The 14,418-nt window shown below is 38.3% G+C and overlaps 1 protein-coding gene across 4 annotated transcripts in view; it reads left to right on the forward strand.

Moving 5' to 3' along the window:
* TRIM33 (tripartite motif containing 33) overlaps positions 1 to 14,418 on the forward strand; it is a 133,992-nt gene that overhangs the window by 52,612 nt on the left and 66,962 nt on the right. For all 4 annotated transcript variants that reach the window (XR_009257808.1, XM_058716134.1, XM_058716136.1 and 1 more), the window contains exons 2-4: positions 7,634 to 7,752; positions 8,114 to 8,258; positions 8,428 to 8,560. Coding sequence is in view for 3 of the 4 variants with exons in the window: in XM_058716134.1 (XP_058572117.1) it covers positions 7,634 to 7,752; positions 8,114 to 8,258; positions 8,428 to 8,560 (397 nt within the window). In the remaining variant the exon portion in view is untranslated. The remainder of the gene's footprint in view (positions 1 to 7,633; positions 7,753 to 8,113; positions 8,259 to 8,427; positions 8,561 to 14,418) is intronic.

Raw genomic sequence — 14,418 nt, forward strand, 5'->3', positions numbered from 1 at the left:
CTTTTAGTTAGAGAGCTTCTTTAACATAGGTTTTAAGGGCATGGCTTATAGATTCATATGTTGGGGTTTCAGATCTTACCTACCTCTGCCATTTACATTGTCCTGTGACCTTGAGAGCATTACCTGATTTCTCTGAAGCTCAATTTCCTCACCTTTGAAGTGGGGATAATAATTGATCCTATTTTACAGAAGTGTTATGAGCATTCACCGAACTAATATATAAGAATTTCACACTAAATACCAACTGGTCTTACCGTAAAACTTTGTATTAATGCAAATTTAGATATAATTTGATTATGCTTGTTTTCTGTCCTCAGCACAACCTTCATTCTCAAACGGTCAGATTAAAATTCTTGCTGGGGTGAGGGCAGAAGTACAGGGTAGAGCACAGTTGGTCTGGGAAACATAAGACAGGGGATATGTGGTAGCAGAGTCCCTATTTCCCCAGTAGTCTTTTTTTTGTGAATCAGTCAGTTTTTGTGAATCAAACTGAAAAAGTGGTGGCAGCCAATAGAGGTACTTAGAATTCCTGCTGATATTTTAGAACAGTTGTTTTAAAAAAAATGTCTTTAAACATTTAAACCTTTAAAAAGGTCTTTACTAACACTTGAACATGGTACCAAACTGCAGTCTTCACTTCAGACACTTGTTATTGGCTGGCTAAGAAAGTGTACACAGTCATATCTGTTTTCAACAACTGGACTGTATTTTATACATTTGAATTTTGATGCCTTCATTTATTTTTGTTAAGGCAAGATTTTACTTTATTTTTTAATTGACATTTTATCACTCAGTTTTCTCTTCATAGTGTATATAGAATGATTTGTCAAACTGTCATTTGAATATAATAGAATATATTATTGTAGCTCAGTGTTTTAATTTTATGTTTTTTATCTCCCTAAATTAATATTTACACCTGTACATATTTACTTTTAACTCATGCATATTTAGATATCAAAATGTGTATTAATGATTTTGCTAATTATTTTTTGCATCTCACTTCTAAATAGTTTTCCATGGTCTTTTTTTTTTTTCTTCCCTCTTCAAAGTAAGCTCTATGTCCAATGTGGGCCTCAAACCCCAAGATCAGGAGTTGCATGCTCTAGTGACTGAGCCAGCCAGGCACCCCTAAGTATTTTTCCATGTTCTTAAAGCCGGTAGTAGGTTAAACTGTATAAAATTACCATATTTGCAGGTCATAAGTGGTCTAAAATTGGCGGTTTTATATAGTTGAATTTAATGCTTTATTCTTGTAGCAATGAGCAGTATTGTTATATGTCTGAAAATTTAATTTGCTTTTACTCTTGAATAGTTAGCAGCATATAGATTGTTAAGTTGATTTATTTTCTCTAAAAGCTTTTAAGATACTATTCCTGTTATCTTTTTGTATTGTTTTTTACTAATTAGGTCTGCTGTTGGTCTGATTGTCTTGTAATATTAGCAATTATTAAGAGTTTTTCCTCCATCTTTGCAATGTTTAGGTGTGGATTTATTTTTATTTATCCTGTTCAGGACTTGTATTGTGGTATGAGGGGTCATTTCTTCAGTTCTGAAATTCTCAGCCATTATCTTCTTTTAAATAGCATCTGTACCTCATTTCCTTCATGAACTTCTGGAACTTCAACACATACTGGAGTTTCTCATTCAGTTCTTTAGTTTTCTCAATTTACTCTCTTCTGTAGTTTCTTCTCTCTTTAGCTCTGTGCTGAATTCTGTGTGATTTTTTTCATATCTGTCTTCTACTTGATTTTCTTTTCCATTCTCTCTTGCTTACTATTTAACTTGTGTTTTGAGTTTATTCAATGAGTGTATTTTATTTCTCTTTGATTCCTTTTTAGCTCTATTTTCATAGATTCTGTTTGACCCTTTATCGAAGTATTTTACACATATTTTTGAAGTCTTTTTCAGATTGTTTTATTTTTTATGAGTTAGGTTGTTATTTATTGCTTTATTGTGTTGGTTGACTCACTCTAATAGTATTGGAGTAATAGTTTCTTCATGCATTGTAATTTTATGTATGAGCCTATCTTCACTTGGTGTCCTGTCCCACTTGTGCCTTGGGTTGGGAGGTGTTCTAATGAGATAGTTTTGTGTGTTTGTAAGGTTTCAGAGAAGCTTCATTTTGTTGTTGTTCAGTGAATATGTGAATTCACCTAACTAGGAATCCCAGGAAGAGAAGTAGATACAAGGCAAAGATAATAACTTCTGTTTTATGTACATTTTGTTTAGAGTTGATTAAAGAAGAGGTTCTTTTTTTTTTTTTTTTTAATTTTTTTAATGTTTATTTTTGAGAGACAGAGAGAGACAGAGTGCAAGCAGGGAAGGGGCAGAGAGAGAGGGGGGACACAGAATCTGAAACAGGCTCCAGGCTCTGAACTGTCAGCACAGAGCCTGATGCGGGGCTCAAACTCAGGAACTGTGAGATCATGACCTGAGCTGAAGTTGGACGCTTAACCGACGCACCCAGGCACCCCAAGAAGAGGTTCTAAATAAGAACTTGAACTTAGGGTAGAGAACAGAAGAGAAATGTTGGCTTCAGCCCTGAGGATAATGACCAGTATGCTGGACTGAATTCCTTGGGCTCCTTCTTACTCATGGTGGATTTAACATTCAGTGTTTCTTTCCTTTCCTTTCCTTTCCTTTCCTTTCCTTTCCTTTCCTTTCCTTTCTCTTTTCTCTTTTCCCTTTTCCCTTTTCCCTTTTCCCTTTTCCCTTTTCCCTTTTCCCTTTTCCCTTCCCTTCCCTTTTCTTTCTTGGTTCATTTATTTATTTTGAGAGATTGAGAGAGAGAGAGAGAGAGAGAGAGAATCCGAGGAGAGAGAGAGACAGACAGACAGACAGACAGACAGACAGAATCCGAGGCCCAAACTCAGGAACTGCAAGATCATGACCTGAGTGAGATCAAGAGTCAGACGCTTAACCAACTGAGCCACCCAGTTGCCCCTTCCACTCAATGTTTCTGAAGTCCCAGGAAAACTGGGGCCAAGACATGAAGCAGGGCTGGAGGTTACATCATAAACTTCCCCATAGTCATCCAGCACTAGATAGATTTCCAGTTTAGGATAAAATGTTATAACACAGGAATGGCCAGAAGGAGGAGATGTGTAGGACCAGGTATGTGGGAAGGGGTGCCACACTTCCCTCTGAGGAAGCTCTGAGTGTGCCTTTCCTTTAATCTCGATGAGTTTACTAGTTTCTTGACTTGGCCTTTCTGTGTACTGTGCAGATAGCACAAACTTTGCTTATGTATCTATGTATAAAGCTTATTTGGTATTCTGACTTCTTGTGGGTGACTCCAGAGCTGGGAAAGATTTTAGGGTGAGGGCACTCAAAGCCTGCCCCATGGCTTTCTTGAAGGAGTTCAGGTTCACCCCTTAATCTTTGTCTTACTTCCTGTTGAAAGTAGTGGTACTTGTAACCCCTGTGTCCCACTTGCATCTGTTGATGCCTGACCACTTGAGCTTTGAGTTTCCTTTTGTTTCTGGCACTTCAAAGTTTTGTCCTTTAGGTTGTGGACTCAGTTATAACATTTTTCAAAGTACATTTTAGTTTGTTATATTTTAGCTATTTCTGTGTTTAACCATTTCAGGTGGTGTTTCCATATCTGCCTAGTCATCCATCTTGGATGGAAGTCCACAACAACTTATTAAAACTAAATTCCACCTAATACTGTGGAGATAAACTAGTTTGTAGGCTTGTGTAGTTTGGCCTTTTAAAAAGAATCCTCCTCTGTCTTCCCCATAATTATACATTTTAATAAATTGCATTTAAAAATAATCTAATAGGCCTGAATGGGCCTCTCAGAACTTGAACTTTGGAGTCATGAAATCAGTTCTAGGGATATTGTGCAGAAAAGTGGTCAGCAACTTTGGCTTTGGCTTTTGGGTTTTAGTTTTGTATAATGACCTAAACTCGGCATGGCAGCACTCAGTGATTGAGTTAGGAACAAGCACACTCATCTGATCTATACTAATTACAAGGGCATACTTATAAACTCAAATGGAAAATGGCTCTCATGTTCAAAGTAAACATTCATACACTTTTAAAGTTTATTGAATAAATAAAAAAACAGATAGCAGAAAGATTCCTGGAGAACCTTCAACTCTTGTGTTGGTGGTAAGACAGACACCTTGGCTGCTGGGTAATCGGTCAGGTGTAAGTAGTCAGCCTAGGAATGGGGTTTGCTGATGTCTGCAGACTTGAATTTACTCCCTTCTCTCTCATTGGAACTTCTTTCATGCCTCAAATTTCTTAATTCCAAGCTTGTCTGAAAATCTTTATGGCAAATAAGAGTCTTTCTGAGATTGATCTCTCCACTCCTTGTGTACTCTCGGTTGGGTTTCCTCTGCAGTGTTCATATCCTTTGGCTTCTGCATTTCTTGAAATTGCATGTGTATTGATTTGTGTGCTTTGCTACTTCTATCCCCTTAATCTTTTTAGATATATATATTTTTTTATTAAAAATTTTTTTAATGTTTATTTATTTTTTTATTTTTTGAGAGAGAGAAATATGGAGCATGAGCAGGGGAGGGGCAGAGAGAGAGAGAGAGGGACACAGAGTCCAAAGTAGCTCCAGACTCTGAGCTGTCAGCACAGACCCTGATCTGGGGCTTGAACCCACAAACTGTGGAGATCATGAGCTGAAGTTGGACATTTAACCTACTGAGCCACCCAGGCGCCCCTATATTTTTTATTTTAGGGAGAGAGAGAATGAGTGGGGGAGAGGGGCAGAGGGAGGGAAGGAGAGAGAGAATCTTCAGCAGACTCCACAGTCAGCATGGAGCCCAAAGCAGGGCTCTATCCCACAACCCTGGGTTCATGACTTAAGCCAAAATCAAGAGTCAGATGCTTAACTGACTGAGCCACCCAAATGTCCCTGTATATTGTTTTTATCTTCCACATTCTTTCATATTATTTTAATGGAGGCTTGGGATGAGAAATAGATGAATTTTTGTTGTCATAAACTGTGATGTTAGCTTGCCAGATTAAAGTAGAACTTTTAAGAATCTGATAATTATTTTAGTGAGTTCAAAAAAACAGACTTCGGACAAAGTATTCATATACACAGGTATAAGAGATACTTTAATAATGAGTTTTTCTTGCTCAGAACAGAATGTCTCTTCATCATTTGTATCCTTCAACTATATGTATATGTGGACATTTTTCTTTTAAAGTCTCCCCCCACCACCACCATTTGTGAACTTTGCTCTTGCTGTTCTTAGTTTGCATACTGTTTCTTCCTTTCCTAGTTGAGTTTGAGGTCACCCTCAGACCTCATGGTTTACTGGAAGGACTCACAGGATTCAGAAAAACTGTTATTTTCATGGTTGCATTTTATTACAGGGAAAGAGGAAATAGATTAAATTTAGTAAAGGTGCATGGTGTGAAGTTCAGGAGAAAATAGGTACAAATTTACACATCTCTCCTTTCAGTGGAGTTGTGTGGGAGAAGCTTAGTTTTAGAGTAACTATGTGTGACAATATGCAGGAATATTGCCAATCTGGAAAGCTTACCTGAGCCCCCATGTCTAGAGTTTTTATTGGGGCATTGTCACAAAGGGGTGGATCCTCCATGGAATCCACATTACCTACTGAGACTCTTAGAGGCACTGTAGACAGTTAGAGGTCCTAACTGAGACCTCTGAGGTCATACTGAATACGGCCTCAGGCATACAAAAACAGTCTTATCAGGCAGAATATTCCAAGAGTTAGAGGTCATCTCACCGGAGCCATTTGAGGGCCAGTATTAGAGATAGGCTTTCCTTAGGAATGTACAGGATTCGAGGAACCAGGGTCAGCAAAGTAAACTGTCCTTCCTGCACACTAGTAACAGAATGAATTTTTCAAGACCATGTATAAGTGTAACCTCTAAAGTGAAAACTTAATTTATTGTAAGTTAGTTGCTCACATATTTTTGCCCCTACAGTTACTTGTACTTATCTCCTTTGTAGTTTTGTTACATACTCTGTTTCTTGACAGGTTTGTAATTTATGCTGTCTTAAATGTGGAAATATGTATATCCTTTCTCCCCCTTTCTTTTCACCATGCTGTTTCTTTCTTGGATTTGAAAAATTGTTTTTATGTATTTCCTCTGAGCAGGACCTTTGTATGCACTGTGTGTTACATGAACTATGTTTTGGTTTCAAATCTATAACTGAATTTGTTTAAACAGTGTATATGTCTACTGGTAGACTGATACTCCTACTTTTAGAATGACACTATATTTGTTTCTGTTTTCCATTAGAACTACAATATAAGGTTCTGTAATTTGTGCCCTCCCAACTCTTGGGGACTCTTGTTTACATCCTAGTCTGTGTGTGGTGCTTCCTATAGTTGTGTGTGCTATAAGCTATAAAAATTACATACTAGTCTTGCACCCTTTCTTGAAAGTGAGGATTGTGTTGTTGATGCTGTATCCTCAGTTTTATGGCTGACACATAATTAGTTTGTTGTGTTGACTGTGTTGCTATTTTTTAGTTTTTAACTTTAATTTCCATTTGTTAACCGAGCAGGTTTATTTTTTCTGATAGATGCTGGAACACTGGCACGGCACATGTGATCTTTCTTTCCACATGAAAGTGAATGAATTCAAGTAGTTCTGAACCAAGCAGAATTTATAAGATGATGGATCGTGTATTTCTGTTGCTGCTGTAACAAAATTGCCATAAACTTGGTGACTTAAAATAACACACGTTTTAATTTCTTACTATTTTGGAGGCTAAAGTTTGAAATCAGTTTTACTGGGCTACAGTCAAATATCTGCTGGAGTCAAAGTATCATCAGGTCTGGTTCCTTGCAGAGTCTCTGAGGAGGAGAAAATTCATTTCTTTGCCTTTTCCCACTTACAGTGGCCACTTGTATTTCTTGACTTATTGCTTCATCCCTAAAGCACATTACTCCCGTTCTCTGCTTCTATTACTAGCTACCTTCCACTTGTCTGTACTCTAATCTTATTATTTTTTTTAACATTTATTCATTTTTGTGTGTGTGTGTGTGTGTGAGAGAGAGAGAGAGAGAGAGAGAGAGAGAGAAGAGCACGCGCAAGGAGAAGGAAAAAAAAAGAGAGAGAGAGGGAGACACAAAATCCATAGCAGGTTCCAGACTCTGAGCTGTTAGCACAGAGCCCAAAGCGAGATTCGAACTCATGAACTGTGAGATCTTGACCTGAGCCGAAGTCAGACACTCAACTGACTGAGCCACTCAGGTGCCCCTGTCTCCTTTTTATAAGATCACATTTAGAGTCCATCAATACTCTGGGACAGCATATTCCCATCTCAAGAGTCTTAATTTAATCATATCTACAAAGTCGCCTTTGCTGTATAAAGTGATAGGACATATTCCAAGGATTAAGATCTGGATATCTTTGGGAGCCATTATTCGGCCAACACATATTATAATAAAGCACTTTTAGATTTTTTTTTTTTTTTGGTATATTAATGTTTGTTTTCTCATCCTAAATAGTATGTCATTTTCCCCCAATGGAATAACTCAGTAGATTATTTTACTCAGCTCTTAATGTTCATTTCTTTGGTCTTGTCTGTGACATACGTGAATGCTTTTCATATGGGCATCATGCACAATTTCTTTATTTTTTCCTGAAGAATATTTTCTAATGTTGTTGTCTTGTGTTGTAGTTGGTGTAATACGGTGCCCAGTATGCCGCCAAGAATGCAGACAGATAGACCTTGTGGATAATTATTTTGTGAAAGATACATCTGAAGCTCCTAGCAGTTCTGATGAGAAATCAGAACAGGTATGCTTCTTAATATTTCTTTATATTCTTACCTTGATACTGAAATGTAAATTATGAGAAACATATGTTCGGATAGTTATGTGATTTAGGGTACTTCAGCTATAGTTAATAAATGATCCTTATTCTGTTCTGTACCCTTCTACCTAATTAAATGAGATGAAAAGTCTTTACTTATATATATTTTTTGTGTTCTGAGACTTAAATTTACTCACGTGAATGTTTGATATGGAAGGAAAAGGATTTTATTGGAGATAAATGGATAACAAAATATTTAGTGTATTTGAGAGCAGGTCACAGTTTTTATTTTGTGGATTTATATCTTGTAAATTTGATGTAGATCAGTATTTATTTCCACTTTTAGGTATGTACTAGTTGTGAAGACAATGCAAGTGCAGTTGGCTTTTGTGTAGAATGTGGAGAGTGGCTGTGTAAGACATGTATTGAAGCACATCAGAGAGTAAAATTCACTAAAGATCACTTGATCAGGAAGAAAGAAGATGTCTCAGGTAAGAATAGAAGCAGTTTTAATGATTGAGCTACCATTAATCTTCCTCTTTTACCTCATAGCATTTCTACTTATTCTTTATATGCTTTGTACATAAATATTAATAAGAATTTAGAAAGTGAGATACAATTTTTGTTTAGTTTAAAAATATATGTTTTATTTTACTACAGAGTCTGTCGGAGCATCTGGTCAGCGCCCTGTTTTCTGCCCTGTACATAAACAAGAACAGTTGAAACTTTTCTGTGAAACATGTGATAGATTGACATGTAGAGACTGTCAGCTATTGGAACACAAAGAACACAGGTACAGAAGTCATCATTGTTTAACAAGAAATACTATAAAAATGTTTTATAAAATTATTACTCTTAAATATTTATTTCATAATTTTGTCAGCATTGTATTCTCAATTTCATATATTTTCTTAAAGCAGATATGTGTTTATTTAATGGTTTCCACATTCATATCTAATTACCTTATGAATATCCGTTAAAAATGTATCATGACATTTGGGTTTGCAAGAAAGGAATTGCATTATTTCTTTTATTTGCTTTGCCTCTGGTTCAGATCAGCTTTCTTCAAGTAGACTGTGGTATTTAGGCTCTGGGCTGTAATCTTAAAAGGTAATCTTCCTGTGGGTATGGCCAGCTGATACACATTTTAACATCAAAGGATAATTATACTGATTTCATGTTAGATATAAATCCCTTAGTTTTCTGCAAATTGCTTAAGTATCTAAGCATAGTTACTAATTCTTTAATACATAATTTTCTATTTCAACCCTGTTATACCCTCAGAATTCAATAGTATTCACTTACAATCAGTCTATTAGATTTGAACTATTCTAGAAATGTACTGAAATTCTAGCCAGGAGTATAACAGTCCTCCAGCAAATTTCCCAGTTTCTATTAAATTGTATTATCATTTAAAAGATGGTCTTGCTTACCATAGTCCAGCATTTTCTTTCTTTCTTCCCCCCCCCCCCTTTTTTTAAGTTTACTGATTTTGAGAGAGAGAGAGAGAGAGAGAGAGAAACAGTATGAGTTGGGGAGGAACAGAGAGAGAGGGAGAGAGAGAAACCCAAGCAGACCCTACACTGTCAGTGCGAGCCCAGTGTGGGGCTTAAACTCACAGACCATGAGATCATGACCTGAGCTAAAGTCAGACATTTAACCAACTGAGCTACCCAGGTGCCCTAGTCCAGCCTTTTCTAAAGTGTTCTTCTTATAACACTTCTGCTAATTTGATAGAAATAGGTTTTATGAATCTCCTGCCAAAAAAGGGTAGCTTAAGTTGGATTAACCACATTGAAATTGAAATGTGTTTCTTTCTTTTTTTTTTTTAATTTTTTTTTTTAACGTTTATTTATTTTTGAGACAGAGAGAGACAGATCATGAATGGGGGAGGGACAGAGAGAGAGGGAGACACAGAATCGGAAGCAGGCTCCAGGCTCCGAGCCATCGGCCCAGAGCCCGACGTGGGGCTCGAACTCACGGACTGTGAGATCGTGACCTGAGCTGAAGTCGGACGCTTAACCGACTGAGCCACCCAGGCGCCCCAAAATGTGTTTCTTAACTGTAGGATATCTTAGTGCTTTTAATTCCTTGGGTTCATTGGAATTCATTAGAATCCTCTTACAGAGGGAATATATTAATCTTAATAGCTAACAATTACTGCATCTGTAGTTTGTGTGAGGCACTTCTCAAAATGCTGCATGTTTGTTTGTGTAACTCATACCAACTACCCATGAAGTGTTGGTACTGGCATGGCAACTGTTTTAAAGGTGAGGGAGCCCGCTTACAGAAAGCTTCAGTAATCTGTACAGGGTGTCGCCATAGGGGATAGAGCCTGGGTTTGAACACAGGCAGTTGGATCTGTTTTCAGTCCGTATGCTCATTTTCTTCCATATGGTATATAGAATATAGTCACAGTATATGGAATCTCTCACACTTGATCACAGGTAAAAAATAATGATCTTTGTTCTTTTTTAAGGCATCATTCATTGTTATACAGGACTTTTGTGTAGAATTGCTTCTTTAAATCTTTATATTCTTAATTTGTCCCCAAATTTCATCTTACCTGTAGGTTGGCTACTGCTTCACTTGGAGTGGCTAATCTTGTGGATGCCTTCACCTCAGGGCCAAATTTTACCATTGTTTGTTTTGTAATAATCTCAGACATTAGATTACCATTCTCACAGCTGCAGTCAGATCTTTGAGCTCTTGGGTTACTTAGGGCTTTTCAAATTGTTGGTGAGAAGAAAAAAGAGAAGGAAGATGGCATCCATTTTCACAAGAAAGAATAGCTTCAATGGTCTCTCCTTCAGAGTTTAACCCTGGCTGGTCCTTCTTTTTTCCTCATCATTTTCCTTTGCCACTTATTTTCAAGTGCTAATTATCTCTTGAATGTTTTCTCCCTTTTCTTTAGTTCACACTCTGTATGTTTTCCAGGATAGACTATTACAGAACCCTTGTCATTGGACTTAAGACCCTAGGTTCCTGTTACTGCAACACAGGTAGAGTTGGTCTCTCAGCTCTGAGTTTTACCTTGTCAAATTGATTGTGTCCACATTGCTGCCAGGATTATTTTGCTAAAATAGAGTCCCTCCCTACCCTTCAACCCATTTTATTTTTTAATTTTTTTAAAAAGATTTTATTTTTATGCAATCTCTATACCCAATGTGGGGCTCGAACTCACAACCCCAAGATCCAGAGTCATTACCAACTGAGCCATTCACCCCCCCCCTTTTTTTTTTTTTTTTTAATGTTTGATGTTTATTTATTTTTGAAGGAGATAGAGGCACAGCATGAGTGGGGGAAGTGCAGAGAGAGGGAGAGAGGGAGACATAGAATCCGAGGCAGGCTTTAGGCCCCGAGCTGTCAGCCCAGAGCCTGACGCGGGGCTCGAATCCACGAACTGTGAGATCATGACCTGAGCTGAAGTCAGATGCTCAACTGACTGAGTCACCCAGGCACCTAACCGCCCCCCCCCGCGCCCCCGCCCAGGCACTCTCTTATAGCACTCTCACCCCCTTTTTAAAAACACCCTTTAGTGGCCCCCCATAACTAAAGTTTCAAGTCTTCAATATAGCTTACAGTATTGAGTCATTCTAGAGTCTTTTCATCATCTGTACAAAGTTAGGAGACCTACCTGTACAAAGTTAGGTGGCCCGCAAGACTGCCTTTACTTTTGACATCAACTGCAGATTGCAGTAAGAACTCTAAAGGGAAAAGAGCGTGCAGTTCAGCTCCTTGATATGATTTGTCATTACCATCTTCAATTAGAGTTGTAGCCTTCTTTTAAAAAAAAATTTTTTTTTTAAATGTTTTATTTATTTTTGAGACAGAGAGAGACAGAGCATGAGCAGGGGAGGGGCAGAGAGAGAGGGAGACACAGAATCTGAAGCAGGCTCCAGGCTCCGAGCTGTCAGCACAGAGCCTGATGCAGGGCTCGAACTCACAAACCGCGAGATCATGACCTGAACTGAAGTCGGAAGCCCAACTGACTGAGCCACGCAGATGCCCCTAGAGTGATAGCCTTCTAAACAAGATGCTGTCTGCTTACCTTGGAACTGCTATCCAGAAACCAGTTTGCACGCTCTCTCCCTCTCTTTTAAATTTAAATTTATTATTTAGTTTTGAAGTGTAGTTGACAACTGAGCAGCTCTTTTTTGGTTATTAGAGAGCTGTTCATAGGGCACCACCCATGTGATTCTAGGATTTAGCAACTCCTTGCGTGGTTTCAGAGTCATACTTAGGGGAAAAGAGGCTGTTTGCTCATAATCAATAAATTCCTCTTTGCATTCTGCTGGTCGCATGTTTCTGTACAAACCATTTCTATTTTATACAGAATTCTTCTGGGCACTGCCTTCCTTAACTGGAGTGTTCTTCTGTCACCCAAGACATGGGTATTTCAGGTTGCAGGGTTATTTTATGTCCTTCAATCATAGAGTCAGTCTCTGTTAATGTCCAACAGTAAGCTAGTAATTTTCTATCAAATGGCATACATTTTACCATGGTATCCAGAAATTTTCTGGTCCAAAATCTCAATGGTTGCTGCTGAGTGGCACTCCCAGGCCTTTGCCATAAGCTCTAGTCTACATAAGTATGTGTTGCTGACAGTCCCCAAATCATGTCTAACTGGATCATAGGGACCCAAGAACATTGGGAGAGAGACTGTTTTTTGTAGTTCAGACATGGCCTGCCTTTGTTCAGGATCCCATTCAAATACAGCCTTTTCTGGTTAGTTATATTTATTGGTGCTACTAACCATTACCGGGTGTGGAATATGTGTCCTTCCGAATTCAAATATGGCAACCAAATGTTAGGTTTCTTGTTTAGTTCTAGGGCTAGGTGGCAAAAACTACTTTTCTTCTTCTATGGAATGTAAATGGTGGCACCTGCTTAGGTTATTCTTAAGAATTTCACCAGTTTGGGCAGGTCCTTGGACCTGTTGGATTTATCAACAGCTTCTTTTGGTCATGTGTGTCCTTATTGCATTAGGTCAGCCCTACCTTTATCTTTAGTTTGTTATATTGTCATGGTATCATCAAGATAGTGTATCCCTTCTAACTCCATCATACCAGTAAGCTGGTGAATTGAAATCACCCTGTGGCAATATAGTAAATGTAAATCGGGGTGCTTTCATGTGAAGGAAAATTGCTCTTGGCGCTTTTTTTTTTTTTTTTTAAGATTGAAGCAGAGAAAAAAACATTTGCAGGATCAGTCACTGAGTAGCACTGTCTTACAGTCTGCTATATGTTTCTTTTTCTAGTATTTAAGTCATACCAGGGACTGCTGATGTTATGGGGGCACTACTTTATTCAAGCTTTAATAGTCTACTGTTAGTCTTGATGAGCCATCCACTTTTGTCACAGGCTACCTACACATTGTTGTTCAGGGAATTCATTGGTGCCAGCGTTCTAGCTTATAATTTGTCATTAGAGTGGTAATCTCTTTGTCCACCAGGTATCATATACTGTCTCAAATTTCTGTGGGCTCAGTTTCAGTGGTTCCCATTTTAGCATGCCTAGTCAAGCCTGGTCTTAAGGTGATAAATTTATATGCCTTCTCTTTTATAATACCAGTCAGACACATTATCCATCCCAATAATACATTCATGTAAAGGAGATCTAACCACTTCACAGTCTGTTCAGATATTCCAATTTTCATCCAATTTTTTTTTACCTTAATTCTGATAACTATTGCCACTCGACCCAGTCTAACTGTAGGTCCCCATTAGAACTTTGACAGGTTTTAGAACTAGAGCGCATTGGGCCCTCATATTAAGGAGTCCCAGAAATGTCTCTTATCCATCCCCTGCCTCTGTCCACACAAGTGCAAACTGCTGTGGTTCTCTAGTTACGGGCTGAGTCAGAAGAGCCTGGCCTCTCCTTAGGTCTTCAATTTGATTAGTTAATAGGACATTTGCTTGCCCTTGGCAATTCCAGGTCAGGGTTTTCATTGTCCTCTTTGTCCTCTGGCTTTTAAATTTTCTCAAAATTGGGGTAAATACAGCAGAGTTCTGTAGGGCTTTTTAATATTGAGGAGCATCAGCTCTCATTGGTCTATCCAACCTCTAGTCATGCTAAATTAAGATCTTTGTTTCAGCTCTATCAATGTCTGCTTTATTCATCCCATTTTTAAATAGCCATCTGAAGATTTCCATCCTACTGTGTTAAATCCCTTGACTCTCCCCTTTGTCTTTCTCTGTTTTTTTTTTTTAATGAATCTCTAATTTTCTTACCATCTGTAAGATGCATAATAGGAATCTGAGACCGTAAATCCATTAAGGCTTTTCAGATCATTGCTAGATTTTGCAGCAGTAAAGTTACACAGGGTGCCCATGTAAGAGTCCCCCTTAATCACAGTATTTACTATGACCTCAGTGAGAGGCATGCCCAGTAGGTGAATATCCTGGTTTCATAATGCCAACCCAGCATGGCTTGCATAAGCAGCATATCGGCCACTTCTTCTGGGGGAATTCCACTTGACATTTATAGTAGAAGGACAGTCCTCCATTTCAGGGTCAGCAAACATTATGGGGTCATTTATCTAGTCCACTGGGCTAGCTGTGTCCTTGGGAATGACCTCCTGTGTGTCTGAATTATGTATAGCCATCTGTGGTTGTTCACTGTGATTGTGGTAGGGAGTTGTGGGTCCTGC

The sequence above is a fragment of the Neofelis nebulosa genome, chromosome 2, assembly GCF_028018385.1.
Source record: "Neofelis nebulosa isolate mNeoNeb1 chromosome 2, mNeoNeb1.pri, whole genome shotgun sequence".
Lineage (NCBI taxonomy): Eukaryota > Metazoa > Chordata > Mammalia > Carnivora > Felidae > Neofelis > Neofelis nebulosa.